Source organism: Penicillium subrubescens (assembly GCF_028828155.1).
Source record: "Penicillium subrubescens strain IBT 31985 chromosome Unknown utg000007l_segment0_segment0, whole genome shotgun sequence".
Lineage (NCBI taxonomy): Eukaryota > Fungi > Ascomycota > Eurotiomycetes > Eurotiales > Aspergillaceae > Penicillium > Penicillium subrubescens.
Genome location: NW_026643157.1, coordinates 2,551,654 through 2,567,269, shown reverse-complemented (window position 1 = coordinate 2,567,269; position 15,616 = coordinate 2,551,654). Strand labels below are relative to the sequence as shown.

The window sequence follows — 15,616 nt, the reverse complement described above, 5'->3', positions numbered from 1 at the left end:
CTTCCGTGTCGACTCCTGCAGCAAGCACTTGCTTGCCGCTCCGCTTATCGTCCAGAATGTTGACGCATGGAAATCCCACGGGAAGAATAGACCTGGCAGAACGGACCTGTGATTGGCGATCGAAAGGGAGGGCAACGGGCAGAAAAGACCGGGACCCTTTGGCGATAACAATTCGATGTCGAACCTAGATGGATCCTCCGCGGGGACGAGAGAGGGCGAAAGCGAGAGGGGGGGTTGTAGGGAGTGTGGAAGAAAGATCACAACGCGACAGAAGTATGGCCGGACACGCAGAGGACAGGGGAAAGGGGAGGTGGAAAAAACGCTGGTTATGTCATGTCACGGCCGAACACTCTCCGCCATCGAGGGAAACGCACTGGATGTACTGAGTACTTCGGTGATGATTGGGCTTCAGGGGTAATAGATGCCCCTGAATAACTACCTAGTGAGTCCCTAGCGAGTACCTAGTACGGGAGGGGAGGACCCTCATGAACGAATAGGCTTGTGGGCGAGGTAATATTCAGTCCATACTAACGCGGTATAGGCTGTGTACAGGCTGTAAAGTAATTTCCTCTCCTAAAGGGGACTATGGACGAAGGCCGTTACATAGAATTAGTTGGTTAACTACTTGCTAAGGCCACACTAACAAAGTTTTAGTTAGTACACCAATCCACATCCACCCACACACTTCCCGAGGCGGTTAGCTGCTAAGTCAACTTAAGACTGTGATTGACCCAAGACTCTGACGAGTTGAAGAGCACATGTAACTAGCGGGAGGCGCTGAATGGGCCCTGATGGGTTCCCCCCAACCCTTACCTGCGCAGGTACCCCGAAGAGCCCCAACAGTTAAGAAGCACCAAGGCCTGACCGCCACCAATGTGCAAGGACATCCAGCGGTGACTAGACTCGATTGCTTTCTCGGGTCCAGCCAAGTACCCATTGTGATGTCTCCCCTTGCCGCAGTTTCAGGTCGTGCAGTTGACCTCGAGGTGTTCGTGACAACAAAGTCGCGTTCCAAAAGTAAACAATGCTGGCGCGTGGTTCGCGGAGAATAGCTGGAATGGATTCGATCGTTTGGATGGATTCAGGGGTAGACGAACCGTGGTTCCTCGGTTCTCCATGTCTGTACAGTGTACACACAGCATGTTATGAGAATACATCTGTATTTATGTATTATTGCCACTTTGTGCTATCGCCACCTAACAATCTTGGTATTACCAAGACAGCCACAGATACCGATGACATAATCCCTCATTGGGCGGGATGAACTGAGTAGATTAGGATCAGTATGATCGTTGGGTAGTGATACAGCACGCCAAAAACAGTAGCTACGTGGTCAATGGATTCAGATATGATTTGTACGTGGTTCCCAATCTGGCCATGCCAAGTAGACCATAGTGCATGAGGCCATGCTCCCTCAATGGCCAGTCACCTCCGCTCCAGCCTTTCCTCGGCTGCAAGGACGCTGTCACTGCAGAAGCCACAGTCTACTCTACGAAATAGAGGACATAAGACAACACAAGAACCAATGCATCCGTATCACAATTCAATTCGGATTTCAGACCAGAAACAACAATTCGTCTATGCGCGATTCCCGAGTCCCAACGAGAATGGTTAATAAAGTAATAAACTGATGAACAACGAAAGGGAGCTTTCCAAAAACATGATACAATCTGAAAATAACAGTATCTACGAGTTTCATTCCCTTTCAAACCATGAAGGGGAACATTCCAATAAAAAAATCCCTCAATCAAGCACACATCATCTTAAGATGCACGCTTATTTGGGGCAGCTGGTGTCAAACTTGACCTTGCGGTCGGCGGTGAACAGACCCCAGTGCTTCTCGTCCATGGGCTTGCCGTTGTCACCAACGCTGGCGGGCTTCCAGGACTCATCGAAGGCCTCGAAGTAGAACAGGTCAACGCCCCAGGCGAGCATGCCGCAGACACCGGTCTTCCAGAAGGTCTCGGCGTTCTTGGTACCGGCCAAGGCAGCCTCGTAGTCAGAGCCACCATCTAGATTGAGAACACACGGTCAGCCACATGAACAGGGTCTTCGGCATAGAATCAATAGCAGCCGTATTTTGCGGGGTCACTCACCAGTGGGCCAGCCAGTCTCGCCGTTGATCACACGGATCTTGTCGGCGTTGTCGCCAGCAATCTTCTGAATGTGGGTCATGGCACCGGACATGTCATCGAAGTAGGTCTTGTAGGCCTTGTCGGCGGCGGTACCCTGCCAGTAAGCGAAGGCGTTGGCCAGAACGTAGGTCACCATGGGGTTGGCATCGGTGTTGGTGGTGAACAGGTCATCAGCAGTGCCGTCAGCGAACTTGTTCCAGCTGTCGGCAGTACCAACAGTAACCTTGGGGAACTGCTTGGCGACGGCGGAGATGTAGTTGTGTAGCTGGGGTCCGGTCAGATCGCCACGGTAGAGGGTCTCGGAGCCGACGGTGATGGCCTCAATGACGTCCTCGTTGCCGGGGACAGTCTTCTTGAGAGCGGCAAAGTCCTTCTGGAAGGAGGCATCGTTGGTGCCCATATCGCTCTTGTCCTGCTTGCCGACCCTAAAAAAAGGAAAACACCGTGCGATTAGCTTAGGGGCAATGGGACAATGGTAGATAGGAGCATCGCCGGTCTTACCAGATACCCAAAACAACCTTGAAGCCCTTGTTCTTAGCGGCGGGGATGATGTTCTGAGGGGTATCGCACTCAGTGCCGGAGTAGGTGCGGACGAGGGTGGCAAGGCTCTTCAGGTTGTCGAAGTCGGACTCGTAGTCCTTGGTGGACTTGCAGGTACCGTCGGCATTCTTGTCACCGAGGGAGAAGCCCAAAGTACCACGGGCCGAGACCAGAGCCGGGGCAGCGGCCAGAATGATGGGAAGGAGGCCAGAAACACGCATGGTGACAGGCGAGGAAACGCGATGGTCGAGAAGGGGGTTCCGGGAGAAAAGAAAAAGCTGGGGAAAGAATGTAACAAAGCGAATAGGAAGAAGGAGAAGGGAGTGACCAGGAAAAGGAATGGACTTTCTTTATAAAAGAGAAAAGAGAAGAGAAGGGAAGGACGTCAGAAGTGGACGCAGTTGTAGTTGGTAGAAAGAACGAAGTTGAAGGCTCCAGAGTTTGGGTTGGATAAGACTGGTCGCCTCCTGGACTATTCCCAAAGAGGCTGCCAAACGGGGGGGGACAGGACGCGGGTGGCTCCAGATGGGTGATCAGCTCTCCAAAGGGTCTCTCACACAGAGGCCCGAGAGGGTTTGGGCCCTGGCAGGATGCAGGGTGCAGGGCCTTCAGGGACTGGAGCGACTGGGCTTTCTCCATCAAGGGGCAAGCGCAAAGGCCAATGAAAGTCCCTAATGAGACCCGAATAAGCCCCCGCCGGGCCTGTGCAACGGGGCCCAACTTTACCCTTTTGGGACCCGTGGATGAAACAAAATCTCGCTCAGGGTCTGGACTCCACTTTGAGTGTGGCGTCCTCGTCTTCCAGAACAACTACCCGAACACTTTTTCGCTGTTGATATCTTGAGATTTGCTACTCTTGTGCTTCATTGCTATGTCTCTTTCCCTTTAGGATGTGTTGTCTGTCAACTGTCGTTTCACTGTGTCACCCCATAATCACCAGTTGACCTAATGCCAAGCCTCGCATCGCCTTCCCCGATGGAGAGATCGAGAGTCATGATGTCACTGTGCCTCCATGGCCGATTAACCAGATACTTACGTACCCTGGGCATCCACGAGAATGAGCGCAACAAGTGGGGTATAACCGGCCAACTCTCACGGATGGCAACAAACCGTCCCTAAGGAAAGCCATTGTCTTCCTTGCCTTTCAACGGCTTTCCCACGGCTGTCCCCATCTGATGCTTCCCTGTGCTTCCGCCAGGTGGGCGTTCGAGCCACCAAGCGCCAGTTCCTGCAATATCATTCTTATGGTTCATTGAGGTCTGAGCAACTGAATCTGAGCAGGACACTTCGTCGCCGCCGAAGTTTTCATCCTGGTTATCCATATTGCCTAATTCAATATCTCAAGGACCCTATTGATCTAGTTCTCCGAGGTTACGTTCAAGCGTGCTTATAGGATGGTTGTTCTACCAATTGTAGTTCAAAAAGCCTGCTCATGTTTATCCTCGGGAACTTAACTTGACCAAACAGGTACCATCGCTGTTCTGGTCAGCACTGCCATGATCCATCAAACAACAGCGAAGGGTTCTGGTCCATTCGGATATGTTCGGACGGTTACTGTTTCCACACTTACAAGGTTATCCAAAAGATAGATTTAAGAGTGGCAAAAGACATGAAATTTGAGAGATAAAAGAGTGGTAGAACCATCTTTCTTGGATATACATTCAGACTTGGACATATGAGAGGTACTACCTATATACTCGCCCTCGAATCGCGATTTTACCCCCGGATCTGCAGGTATAAAGACATTGGACTATCCACATGAGCCTGATTCTTGTTAGTTGCTTGAATTTATCAAAACACTCCCATATCGGATGAACTGTCTTCCACATCAGCGTAATTGAATCAATCAACTACAGGATCAGACGCAATGCAGGATGACAAGACTCTTTCTTATCTAACTACTCTGTGTCTAGGGGCCTATACTCTATATACGGCATGAAATCTCTGCTTACCAGTCATGTATAGTGCCTTAATACCAATGGTAGGTATTAACAAGGTCCTTGAAGATCAGGTATCTAGTAGCGAGCATTTCGGGTAATTTATTTCTTCCGATTTCTTCCATGCTCATTATGCAAGGGTTTCTTTTCTCGCATATCGAGCTTGGTAGGAATTGGAAGAGATAAACTGCCCGAAAGAACTCACTACCAACTACCTGCCCTTGAAGACGCTCATCAAGACCTGCCATTCAACCTTTAGCATTATACATTACTGGTAAGCGCTTGTTTCGTGTTGGATATGAAGTAGAGGGTCCTATACGTAGAGTAGTACTGGTACCCCAAGAGCACGCAACCTGGATACCTGTGTGACTCCATGACGATATAGCCAAGAAACCAGTGTTCTACTCTGTGTGCTACATATGTTGATCCTCGGCTCCGAGAATACTGAAATCGGATGGCAAACCGGGAAATCAAAGGCCAACTATCTCATCAGGTCAAGTTATCATAGTGGAGATTCAAAAATACTATTATACACACCAAGAGTCGAGTATCCAGTGAACCAACCCCACAACGCCGAGTTCAGCACCTCAGAATACATGCAAACAACCGACTTTCACATAACCCAGCTCATCGCTGCCATGTCCGACCTACTCCTGCCCACCCCCCTCCTCACCACCAATCCACCAAATCCAAATAGCTTTACACCAAAAATAAGTCTCAACACTCCCAAAAACACCCAAAATTACCAGTAAAAACAGCTTCATATTGCGACTAATGCCTAGGCCCTCAAAGCTAACAGACGGGGCCTGGACCTCGTCCGCAGCCATACGCTCGTTGTTGTGGGTCTTTGCCGATCCGGGCTTTACCGGGGATGGCGGTTTGTTGGAAAGAGATGCATAGGCTGCCCGCATCCAGAAGGCGGGTGAGGAGAAGATGGTGGTCGGTGGAAGTCTGGATTGTCGGCCTGGACTGCCGAGGGGAACCATGGTACTGAGGGGTGGAGGTCGGGGATGGTGGATTTTGGAGGGGGAGATGGTTGAGATGCATCTTTTTGGAAGGTGGTGGGTGATTACGGTGGTGGGTTTCATTGTAGGTATGGCGAGGTTGTAACTTGTAAGAGGGGAATTGAGGGGTGGTCGTTCTCTTTTGCTTACTTCTTTTGTCGATGGGTTGGCATGTGGCTATGATGCGGGTGGGGGCTGGACAGGAAGGGTCTCGAATTTTGAGATCCCAATTAGTCGTCAAAATCATGTTATCTGTAACGAGTGCGGTGAGAGACCATTAGATGATGCGTGAGTTCTCGAGAAAGTTGAACCGAACGATTTTCGAAAGGTCGTTTCGTAAAGAGAAAGTTGGGTTATATCGGATCGAACTGTTTCGCTGGTGTCTAGATTCAGACTTCTGGACTACCACTGTATCTAATTTGATGACTAGCCTAAACGGATATAGAATATTGAAACTCCTAAGATCTAGTCTAATGTTTTTCAGGAAAGCGAACGCTCGCAAGATTGCCTTTGGATTAATAACTAAGTAATGTTGCGAGGCTCAAAGGTGGTCATGGGTAACATAATTCTAGGTCTAATGGGGCATGACTTCCCATCTTCCCCCGATGCTCGTATGTCAGCAAAATCTTATCGACATTCCCAAGATCTATGCTGTAACGTCGCTCTCGTACAAAAGAAAAAGCAAAATCAAAGGCAAAAGCAAAAGCAAAAAAAAACAAACGCCTCTCTAGAGGAGGAGGCATCTATCTTGCGCGTAGGTATCCTTCAGCAATTTAAGCTGATTGACCGTCATGGTCTGCCGCGGCAGAGCCGCAGGCAGCTCGACGATCGCCCGGCGCAAAAGGGCCAACCCAACTTGTCCAAAAAAGACAAGGATCCGCTCACTCGATCCTCGTAGCATACCATAGAGGAGAGCGATCTGGGTTTCCTGCATGTCGGCAGGAGCGATGGTAAGGATCTTTTGGATCGAAGTCCAGAAGATGGTATTCGGAAAGGGGTTGGGACGTTGGGCCTTCCCAAAGTTGCGCAGCGTCAGGGCGGAAAATCCGGCGCCCAGGGCCGTCATGCGGTCCATGTGAGTCTGTTCGCTCACAAAGGGGCCGCCGGCTTCCAAGCGCCACCAGCCGAGCGCCTGCCGGCCTGACTCGGTCTTGTCGTCCCCGGTGGAGCCCCAGAGTGCCGGGCATACCACACGGTACTTCGCGAGCAGGATGTCACTCATTGGCAAGCCCTTGAACATGAAGCTGTCCATAGAGAAAATTTGGGCAGCGACGATGCCGATTGGCTCAGCATGGGCCGACTTGATGGAGGCCTCTCCAATTAACGCTGAGATCAGGGCCTTTGAAAGCATGTTCAGCCCGTAGATCAACATCGCGGGCACCTTATGCTCGGTCTGCGCGATCTCATCGGGAGGGAATGCGATGAATGGGCGGATATCAATGGATGGCCCCGGCATCTGGCAGGCCTTCTCCAACTCTGCGCGAATTTCCTGGGTCTATATTGAGAACAGTAAGTTAGTACTCTGTGTTGTAAATCACATAGCAAACGAACAATGAATGGAGTGGCGTACCTGTGTCTTGTTGACACCCTTGCCGTCGCGCAATTGACCAACACACTTCTTAATTGACCTGCGCATGTCGCCCATGGCTTTCTTGGCAGATGGGTCGTTCTTAACGAGCCCCTGTAGCCAACTCCGCAATTGCTTGAGCGTCTTATGGATCTCCACGTAGCGGGCTTGAATGCGCGCTTCATCGGCTGTCAGACCGCTCACACCAACCTTCCCCAGCTCAAGGGCCTTGGCCTTTGCCTCAGCCTCCTGCTGGGCCTTCTTGACATCTTCGGCTTGCTTCCGCTTCTCGGCCTCAGCTCGTTCCCGCTCTTCGCGCTCCTGGCGCTCCTTCTTCTTTTGTGCTGCCTGTCTTGCGCACTCAGCTTCTTCCGCCGCCTTCTTTGCAGCCTCCTCCTTGGCCTTGCGGTCCGCCTCAGCACGCGCAGCTTCTTCCTGTTGTCGGCGAAGTTGCTCTGCCTTCTCGCGTTGGATGCGCTCAATGCGCTCCTTTTCCTTGCGCGCAGCCTCCTCTTGCCGCTTGCGCTCTTCTTCTTCGGCACGGATATGTTCCTGCAGAATGACTTCGGCTTGCTCACGCACCCGGTCATGTAAGGCAGCAGCCTCGTCCAGCGCAGCCGTATGTTGAGCCTCGAGCTCTCGATCAATCCGGTCGAGCGTCTCGTAAAAGGATCTGCGCTCGTAAGCTCGGACCTTTTTAAGGTCAGTATTGAAAATGTTCGCATTCTCAAGGTCATTGACCAAGTCGAGCAAGAGTTGCTTTGACGGGCTATCCATCTTTGACGAACTGTCCATGCCGGTGACGAACTTGTGATTCCGAGTCATCGTACCAGATGTGTAGGTTTGACCGGAGAAGGTATGGTTCGGATTGGGGCGTGAGATGAAAGGAAAGGGAGGAAAGAATCCGAGACGGAGCAAGTGTTGAGATGGAGAAAGTCGTCGAGGGAAGAAAGTAGTCAATAGGAGAAAGTGGTGGATGGGATAAGGTGGCAGACAAGGGGAGAAGGTGGTTGAGACGTAGTAAGTTGTCGAGACGAAGTGATTCGTCTAGACAGAGCAGGAAGTCGAGGGGGGAGAGTAGCGGATGGGAGAGAGAGTGGTGGTGAAGGGAAGAAAGTGGTCGAGATAGGAAAGTAGTCGAGCTGGAGGAAGAAGATGGTCGAAGGCAGAAGTTGGTTGGAGGAAGAAGTTGAGGAGGTTTATAGTATTGAGGAGCAAGAACTCGAGGTCGAGGAGGAGAAGGAGGTTAAGAACCAGGTGAGAAGTTCGGAACGTCAACGAGACCAAGTCTCTAACGGCAAAGTGAGAGTACGGCAGTCGTGAGACTCATGGTAAGAGAGGAAGCGAGCAAGTGAACTGAATGTGACGTCTAGGTGCGCGAAAGAAGGTTCCGTTCAAGCAAGTGCGCCGCAGGCAATTGCTCGCCGCAATCACGAAGCTCGGTTTCTACGATCTCTCAGATTGTGAACAGTCCTTCCTATGTCAGATTTATAGGTAGGTTCGTCAAGTTTAGTGAAGTGAGAAGGGAGGAATGTGTCGAGGGTGTGAGGTTTCAAGGGCGAAGTCAAGTCCCATTTAATGCTATCGCAACGTCAATTGTTAGCAATGAATAGATTCCAGTAATTTCTCTAGCCACGGAAACAGCAGCCTCTTGGGAGAGCAATGCCTGATCGCATGTCCATGAGTGTGTAGCCTGGTAGGCAACGTACCGTTCAACCTGACGCGCTGCCCCCAGCCAATGCAACAGTCGATGTTTATCGCGAAGCCAAGAGTCTCCAACGGAGCTCAATGCGGAAAATAAATTACCGGCTGAGTCAGCTGGACCACGGAACTTTGGAACTGGCGGCGGTGGAACTATCGAACTCTGGTTCATTTGCATCATCGTGAGCATCATCCATTCATGCTTAAAAAAAAGAAATGCTAGTAATTAGAGCTCATATGAATTGCTATAGACGAGTCTGTTTTTTCATTCCAATGTACAATACGAAGAGCTCAATGTGCAGCAGTTAGCAGGCTGTCCAGCTATTAAGCCAGTCTCACAGGGCCCCGTCAGTTTTGGCGCTAGTTCGAGACAGTTGCTCCAGCTTGATAGCCACTAATGCCGCCGACTCAGACCCAATGCCTAGTAGGTCACTAAGGAGGGGGTAAGCGTATGTAGATCCCTGTATCCTAACTGTGACCACCACTGCCCATAGAAGCTATCACCACTTGAGATATACAGTTTCAGTGGCATGTAATGTGTCTAAAGCCAGAATCAGTCAAACTCGACCACATGGCTGCATCAGGATGATGATGAGGTCGTCGGGAGCAATGAAGATCATCCACGGCATCCGCCTTGGGGAGAGCTTTGGTATTGAGATGCTGTGAAATAGTATTTACGAAACGTCAATCCAGTTTAATGTGGTCTGTAGCTGTAATGGTATTGTAATATAACGTTATACCAGAACTATACTATCTCTCCTTTCCGTACCCAACCCTCTCCCCACACCCGCTTTGTATGGATCCATGATCACCTCTTTCTTCTCCTTTCCCCCCCTCCTTCTCCTTCTTCTTCTTCTTTCCCATCTCTCTCTCTCTTCCCCTCCCTCCATCGTTCCTTCAGGCCGAATCAGTCGATGCTTGCATCGTCTATTCTATCCTTCCCATAATTACTCTTGTTGTCATTCTCTTCGGGGGACGTGCAACTATCTGGGCTTGGTTTTCTTGAACTCCCGGGATTGCTCGCGAATTCAAGAAAGCTCCTGCAGTAGCTTTTATACCTCGTGGAGTCGAACCTCGGTCTTCCTACGGTGGTCGTTTAGGATTCAATCCGCTTCCTCCCACCCTTTTGTGCCGGTTGCTTGTTACCTGTGCGTCCTAAGCACTCGTTCCTGCAATCCGCCGACTCGGTCCTTCCCAAACTCCTCTCGTCGAATCGAGCGTCGTCCCTTTTTCAGTCGATCTTTGGATTGATCGGTTCAACGCACTCGGTGCAATTGACTTCGACTGCCATTCTCCTCGATTCCCGCGACTTGCTTGTGGCTTCCTCCGTCACAGCTTCTCTGGCCGTTTCTAGCAATTTTCATCCCACGTTGGACAATCGCAGACGTCATTTTTGGTATGCTAGGGTCTTGAGATTCGCTTTAGTTTCTCTTACAGGTAAGAGTGCTTCATTGCTTTCCATCTGCAAAGCTTGCGTGGGTTCAAGATAAGCGAACGTTGTTGGTGCGGAGTGGTTTGATCCTGGGGGTTTGACCTGGAGGACGGTGCTTTCGAGTCCCTGCCCTCATCGACTTCTCCGCCCGCAATGACAACACTGCTCCTGCACTGACCACAAGCCTGTCATCACTGTTTCCCCATCTCCTGTCCCTCCTTCCTTCCCGACTCGCTCCTTCCACATTGACTCTTTCTACTTTGTTTTTGTCCCTCCCTCTCGGCTTGCTTTTCTCTTGTTCTTTGACCACAATCCCTCCAGCTCGTCACAGTCATCATCCACCTTTTGCTAATTCACTCTCTTTCCTGGACCTACAGTATAGTTCACCCTATCCATCATCGTTTTGAGAACGATCGTTCGAACATATATCAACCCATCTGCGGTCGGTTCGCGATCCGAATTCACTCGGTTCGATTGCCTTTCGAGGGCAACGCCAGTCACTCCTGTCTCCGGATCTCAATCTCCGTCCGTCCCACATATTACACTACAGTGCTAGCTGTATTCCTCCATCAAGATCATGGATCAACAAGGCCAGTCTGGGGTACCAGGCCCTGCTGGGCGCAAGCTCCACATCGCTCACCGGAGAAGTCCATCTGAGCTGACCCCTTTGATGAGTACGATCAAACTCCTGTCACCCTGCTCCCTCCCAAAGACCGCCCAGCTAACTCGTCACCTGTCATTTTTAGTGGAACAACTGGCTATTCAGCAACAAATTGAGCTGCTTCAGCAGCAGCAACAACAGATTGCCGCGACACACCAACAGTACGTGAACATGGGTCTCCTGCAGCCCCAACAGCTGGGCCAGGTCAACGCCTTCTCTCCAGGCGGCTCCATGGGTGGTGTCTCTCCTCAGGTCAACGCCTTCCAGTTTCCCCAGCAGCAACAGCAGCTTGGGGTGCCCATGAACGCACCGAACCAACACTCCCACCGTCGCAATCAGTCTGCTCTCCCTGGCCTTCCTATGGGTCCTCCCCCGGCTCCGTCGTCTGGTGCTTCCGGATACGCCGATTACAACCAGCAAGGTCAAAATAATCACCAGAAGAATGAGAACACCAACCACGGTCGTGGTCGTGGTGGACCCCCTGGTGGAGGTCACCAGCGCCGCCACTCCCTTGCCCTTCCCGAGGCGAAGAAGGCTGCCGAACTGGCTCAGCAGAAGCGTACAGCCTCTGGATTTCAGTTCCCTGCTCCCGCCCCAGGGTCGGAGAACCAGTCTGTTTCGGATGACAAGCCCGGTTCCAGCACTTCTCCCGCACCGCAGGGTCTCGGTCTTCAGCGTGCTGGAAACATCCGCGCTGGCGGCCACGGTCGCAGTCAGTCGATGGCCATTGGTGGTAACCGAGGCTCCTTGTCTGGACGCGGTGCAGGTGGTTTCCAGTTCCCGGCTCCGAGCGAGGGCCAACCCGACAACCAGCGCCGCGGTAGTCAGGCTGGCGGCCACGCTCGCACTGGCTCTCGAAACTTCGACGGCAACTGGCGCCAGCCCAACAACCAGAACCAAGGACAAGACCAACAGAAGTCCTTTGGTGGTCAGCAACAGCAGGGTGGGTTCCAACCCGGTCACCGTTCGCGTGGCTCTATGAACCAGTCGATGGGCTCCATCGGCCAGTTCCAGTACCCGGGTCAGCCCCAGCTTATCCAGCTGCCGCAGGGACAGGTCATGATGGCCAACCCGCAAATGTTCGCCGGCGGCCAAGCGCAGCTGACCCCTCTGCAGCTTGCTCAACTCCAGGCCCTCCAGCAGCAGAGCGGCCAGGGCATGGGAGGCCTTCAGGCGAGTCAGCACGCACCTCCTCAATTGTCTGTTCAGCAGCAGCAACAGCAGCAACAGCAGCAGCGGAAGACTCTTTTCACTCCTTACCTGCCCCAGGCCAATCTGCCTGCGCTGATCAGCAACGGTCAACTCGTTGCTGGTGTTCTGCGCGTCAACAAGAAGAACCGTTCCGATGCCTACGTGACTACACCCGACTTGGACGCCGATATCTTCATTTGCGGTAGCAAGGACCGCAACCGTGCTCTGGAGGGTGACTTTGTCGCCATTGAGCTCCTCGACGTTGATGAAGTGTGGAACCAGAAAAAGGAAAAGGAGGAGAAGAAGAAGCGCAAGGATATCACCGACGCACGCTCTGGCAGCAACGCTGGAAATGACAAGTTGGGTCGTTCTGACTCCAATGGCGACAGACAGGAGATCGGTCCGGATGGAAGCATCCGCCGCCGTGGCAGTCTTCGCCAGCGTCCCACCCAGAAGAAGAACGATGACGTCGAAGTTGAGGGCCAGAGCCTCCTGCTTGTTGAGGAGGACGAGATTAGCGACGAGCAGAAGCCTCTGTACGCTGGCCACGTCGTTGCAGTTGTTGAGCGCATTGCCGGACAGATGTTCTCCGGAACTCTTGGACTTCTTCGACCTAGCAGCCAGGCAACCAAGGAGAAGCAGGAGGCTGAACGTCAGGCCAGAGATGGTGCTCACGGTCGTCACCAGGATCGCCACCAGGAGAAGCCTAAGATCGTCTGGTTCAAGCCTACTGACAAGCGTGTGCCCCTGATCGCAATCCCCACTGAGCAGGCTCCTCGGGACTTCGTTGAGAAGCACCAAGATTATGCCAACCGCATCTTCGTTGCTTCCATCAAGCGTTGGCCCATCACCTCCCTGCACCCCTTCGGTACCCTTGTCGAGCAGCTCGGAGAGATGGGTGACCTGCGCGTTGAGACCGATGCCCTTCTTCGTGACAACAACTTCGGTTCTGACGAGTTCTCTGATGCGGTTATCAAGAGCATTGGCTGGGAGGATTGGTCAGTCGCCAAGGAAGGTGACGCGCTTGCTTCTCGCCGTGATTTCCGTGAGGAAACCACTTTCACGATCGATCCCGAGGACTCCAAGGCCCTCGAGGATGCTTTCCACGTCAAGAAGCTTGCCGATGGAATGGTTGAGATTGGTGTCCACGTTGCGGATATTGCTCACTTCGTCAAGGGTAACTCTCTCGTTGACCGGGAAGCTAAGAAGCGCGGCACTGCGGTCTACCTGGTGGACCGTGTCATGAACATGCTGCCTCCCCGTGTCTCCACTGAGCTTTGCTCCCTTGTTCCCGGTGAGGACCGCCTGACGGTCAGCGTTGTCTTCAAGGCCAACCCGGAGACTGGTGCGATAGACGACGACGTTTGGATCGGCAAGGGTGTCATCAAGAGCGCTGGTCGCCTCGGCTATGACGAGGTTAACTCTGTGCTCACTGGCAAGTCGACCTCGACCGGTGCTGGTATCACTGCAGACAACCTTCAGTTGCTGAACGTAAGTCTTCGTCTTCCTTTCCGTATTTAATCAGACACTCAACTAACGATCTTCTTTCTAGGATGTTGCGAACAAGTTCCGTGATGCCCGGTTCGGCAACCGTGCGGCCAATGTCCCAAGCCTGCGTCTCCTTCAGCAGCTTGATGATGAGAATGTTCCCGTTGAGTACAACATCTTCGACTCTACCCCGGCGCACGAGCTTGTGGAGGAGCTCAGTCGCCAGGCCAACTTCTACGTTGCCCGGAAGCTGGTCACCGCTATGCCCGAAAAGGCATTCCTGCGTCGCCAGCCTTCCCCCAACCCTCGCCGTCTGACCCTGTTTGTGGAGCGGATGAACCGTCTCGGCTACAACATCGACTCCTCCAGCAGCGGCAGCCTCCAGAGCTCGGTTTGCAAGGTGGAGGATGTTGAGCTGCGCAAGGGTATGGAGACTCTGCTTTCCAAGGCTATGCAGCGCGCCAAGTACTTTGTTGGCACTGGTGCCGCGGACGAGCAGCGCCAGCACTACACTTTCAACGTGCCTGTTTATACCCACTTCACCAACCCCTCTCGCCGCTATGCCGACGTTATTGTGCACCGTCAGCTCGAGGCTGTCCTTTCTGAGGGCGCAATTGAGTTCACCGATGATGCTGAATCCTTGAACAAGACCGCCGACCTTTGCAACAACAAGAAGGACTCGGCTCTCAATGCTCAGGAGCAGAGTGTGCACATCGAGGCCTGCCGCAAGATGGACCGGAAGGTTCACGAGATTGGTGGAGATCTCATCAGTGAGGGTATCGTTCTTTGCGTCTACGAGTCCGCCTTTGACGTTCTCATTCCTGAGTTCGGCTTTGAAAAGCGCGTCCACTGTGACCAGCTGCCGCTGAAGAAGGCCGAGTACCGCAAGGACAGCCGTGTTCTCGAGCTGTACTGGGAGAAGGGTGTTCCTTCCTCTGCGTACATTCCCGAGGATGAGCGTCCCAAGCCCGGCAACTCTCGTGCAGCCCAGGCTGCTGCCGCTGCCCGTGAGGCTGAAGCTGCCAAGGAGCGTGCTCGCGAGCGCGATGAGGCCATGCGCAAGCAGACCGAGACTGGTACCATGTCCGCGGATGACGTTGATGCCCTCTTCGATGACGATGAGGATGTCGACGAGGTGACCGAATTGGCCGCTGGCGTGTCTCTAAACTCCGCCGACCGGTCGACCCAGAGCATGCCTCCCTCTCCCACTCGCAACGGTCACCACCAGCAGGGTCCTCACCGCACTCGCTCCGACCCGAAGATTGCTTCAAGCACCAGCGATGCTCCTGAGAGCAAGATGACCAACAAGGAGAAGTACCTGAAGCTGTTCAAGCTGAGAGAGGAAGATGGCGAGTTCATCCAGGATGTCACCGAGATGACTCGGGTCCCTATCATTCTGAAGACCGACCTCAGCAAGAGCCCACCGTAAGTTTCATCCTTTTCTTTTCACTACTTTCTGCCGTATATGTTTGATTGGCACATCCCATACTAACTTCATTTTGCAGTTGCCTGACTGTCCGGTCCGTCAACCCCTATGCCCTGTAAAAGTGCTCTGCAGCGGTTGTCCCCCTTTCTTGGGAAATATTATTGCATGTCTATCCTGCAAATTCTTTGGGTGTTTTTGAGCATGGCCCCCATGATCTCCCAACCCCCATGGACATAATTCTCCCCCAACATGCGGATCGAACATATCATTATCTGAAAATCCTCTGATAACACCGATCCACCCTTATATCTCTACCCGACTCATCTTTCCGACGTGTCCTGGGGGTCCCTTATACTTATTTGTCTGTTATATGTTGTGCAGCGGTTGTCTGTTTTTTTTAGTTTTTTTTCCTTATTTTGCGAGCATCTGAGTTTCTTCTCCCGGAGAAAGAAAGAAAGTGTGGCCCTACCTTTCAGCTTGATCTCTCCAAACCCCTTCCCTCCTCCATGTCTTTGCGCTTTCGGGGGGTCTTTG

General features: G+C 52.5%; 5 protein-coding genes across 5 annotated transcripts; 1 reads left to right on the top strand and 4 right to left on the bottom strand.

Annotated features, from left to right (window-relative positions):
- Positions 1–1,526: 1,526 nt before the first annotated feature.
- bgt1 (1,3-beta-glucanosyltransferase Bgt1) lies at positions 1,527–3,153 on the bottom strand. The gene is made up of 3 exons (XM_057156636.1): positions 2,637–3,153; positions 2,097–2,560; positions 1,527–2,012 (listed from the first exon to the last, which is right to left on the bottom strand). Exons 1-3 carry the CDS (start codon positions 2,894–2,896, stop codon positions 1,777–1,779), a joined length of 960 nt encoding a protein of 319 aa, XP_057005291.1. The 5' UTR covers positions 2,897–3,153; the 3' UTR covers positions 1,527–1,776.
- A 637-nt stretch (positions 3,154–3,790) lies between these two features.
- N7473_010696 (uncharacterized protein) lies at positions 3,791–3,997 on the bottom strand (the record flags this gene model as incomplete). Its single annotated transcript, XM_057156635.1, has 1 exon — positions 3,791–3,997. The coding sequence occupies one exon, from the start codon at positions 3,995–3,997 to the stop codon at positions 3,791–3,793; it is 207 nt and encodes a 68-aa protein (XP_057005290.1).
- A 1,262-nt stretch (positions 3,998–5,259) lies between these two features.
- Positions 5,260–5,598, bottom strand: N7473_010695 (uncharacterized protein; the record flags this gene model as incomplete). The annotated part of the gene is made up of 1 exon (XM_057156634.1): positions 5,260–5,598. The coding sequence occupies one exon, from the start codon at positions 5,596–5,598 to the stop codon at positions 5,260–5,262; it is 339 nt and encodes a 112-aa protein (XP_057005289.1).
- A 745-nt stretch (positions 5,599–6,343) lies between these two features.
- On the bottom strand, positions 6,344–8,008 carry N7473_010694 (putative RNA export mediator Gle1; the record flags this gene model as incomplete). Its single annotated transcript, XM_057156633.1, has 2 exons — positions 6,344–7,111; positions 7,187–8,008. 2 exons carry the CDS (start codon positions 8,006–8,008, stop codon positions 6,344–6,346), a joined length of 1,590 nt encoding a protein of 529 aa, XP_057005288.1.
- A 2,885-nt stretch (positions 8,009–10,893) lies between these two features.
- Positions 10,894–15,201, top strand: ssdA (mRNA-binding translational repressor SSD1; the record flags this gene model as incomplete). The annotated part of the gene is made up of 4 exons (XM_057156632.1): positions 10,894–10,990; positions 11,063–13,659; positions 13,721–15,081; positions 15,162–15,201. The coding sequence occupies 4 exons, from the start codon at positions 10,894–10,896 to the stop codon at positions 15,199–15,201; spliced, it is 4,095 nt and encodes a 1,364-aa protein (XP_057005287.1).
- Between the last annotated feature and the right edge of the window lie 415 nt (positions 15,202–15,616).

What these genes read in the sequence shown, in the direction of transcription:
- bgt1 (XM_057156636.1), bottom strand. Translation starts at nt 2,896, where the DNA reads ATGCGTGTTTCTGGCCTCCTTCCCATCATTCTGGCCGCTGCCCCGGCT. An exon ending in AAGGTTGTTTTGGGTATCTG is followed by an intron (nt 2,561 to 2,636) that starts GTAAGACCGGCG and finishes TCCTTTTTTTAG; the next exon opens with GGTCGGCAAGCAGGACAAGA. An exon ending in CGAGACTGGCTGGCCCACTG is followed by an intron (nt 2,013 to 2,096) that starts GTGAGTGACCCC and finishes TTCTCAATCTAG; the next exon opens with ATGGTGGCTCTGACTACGAG.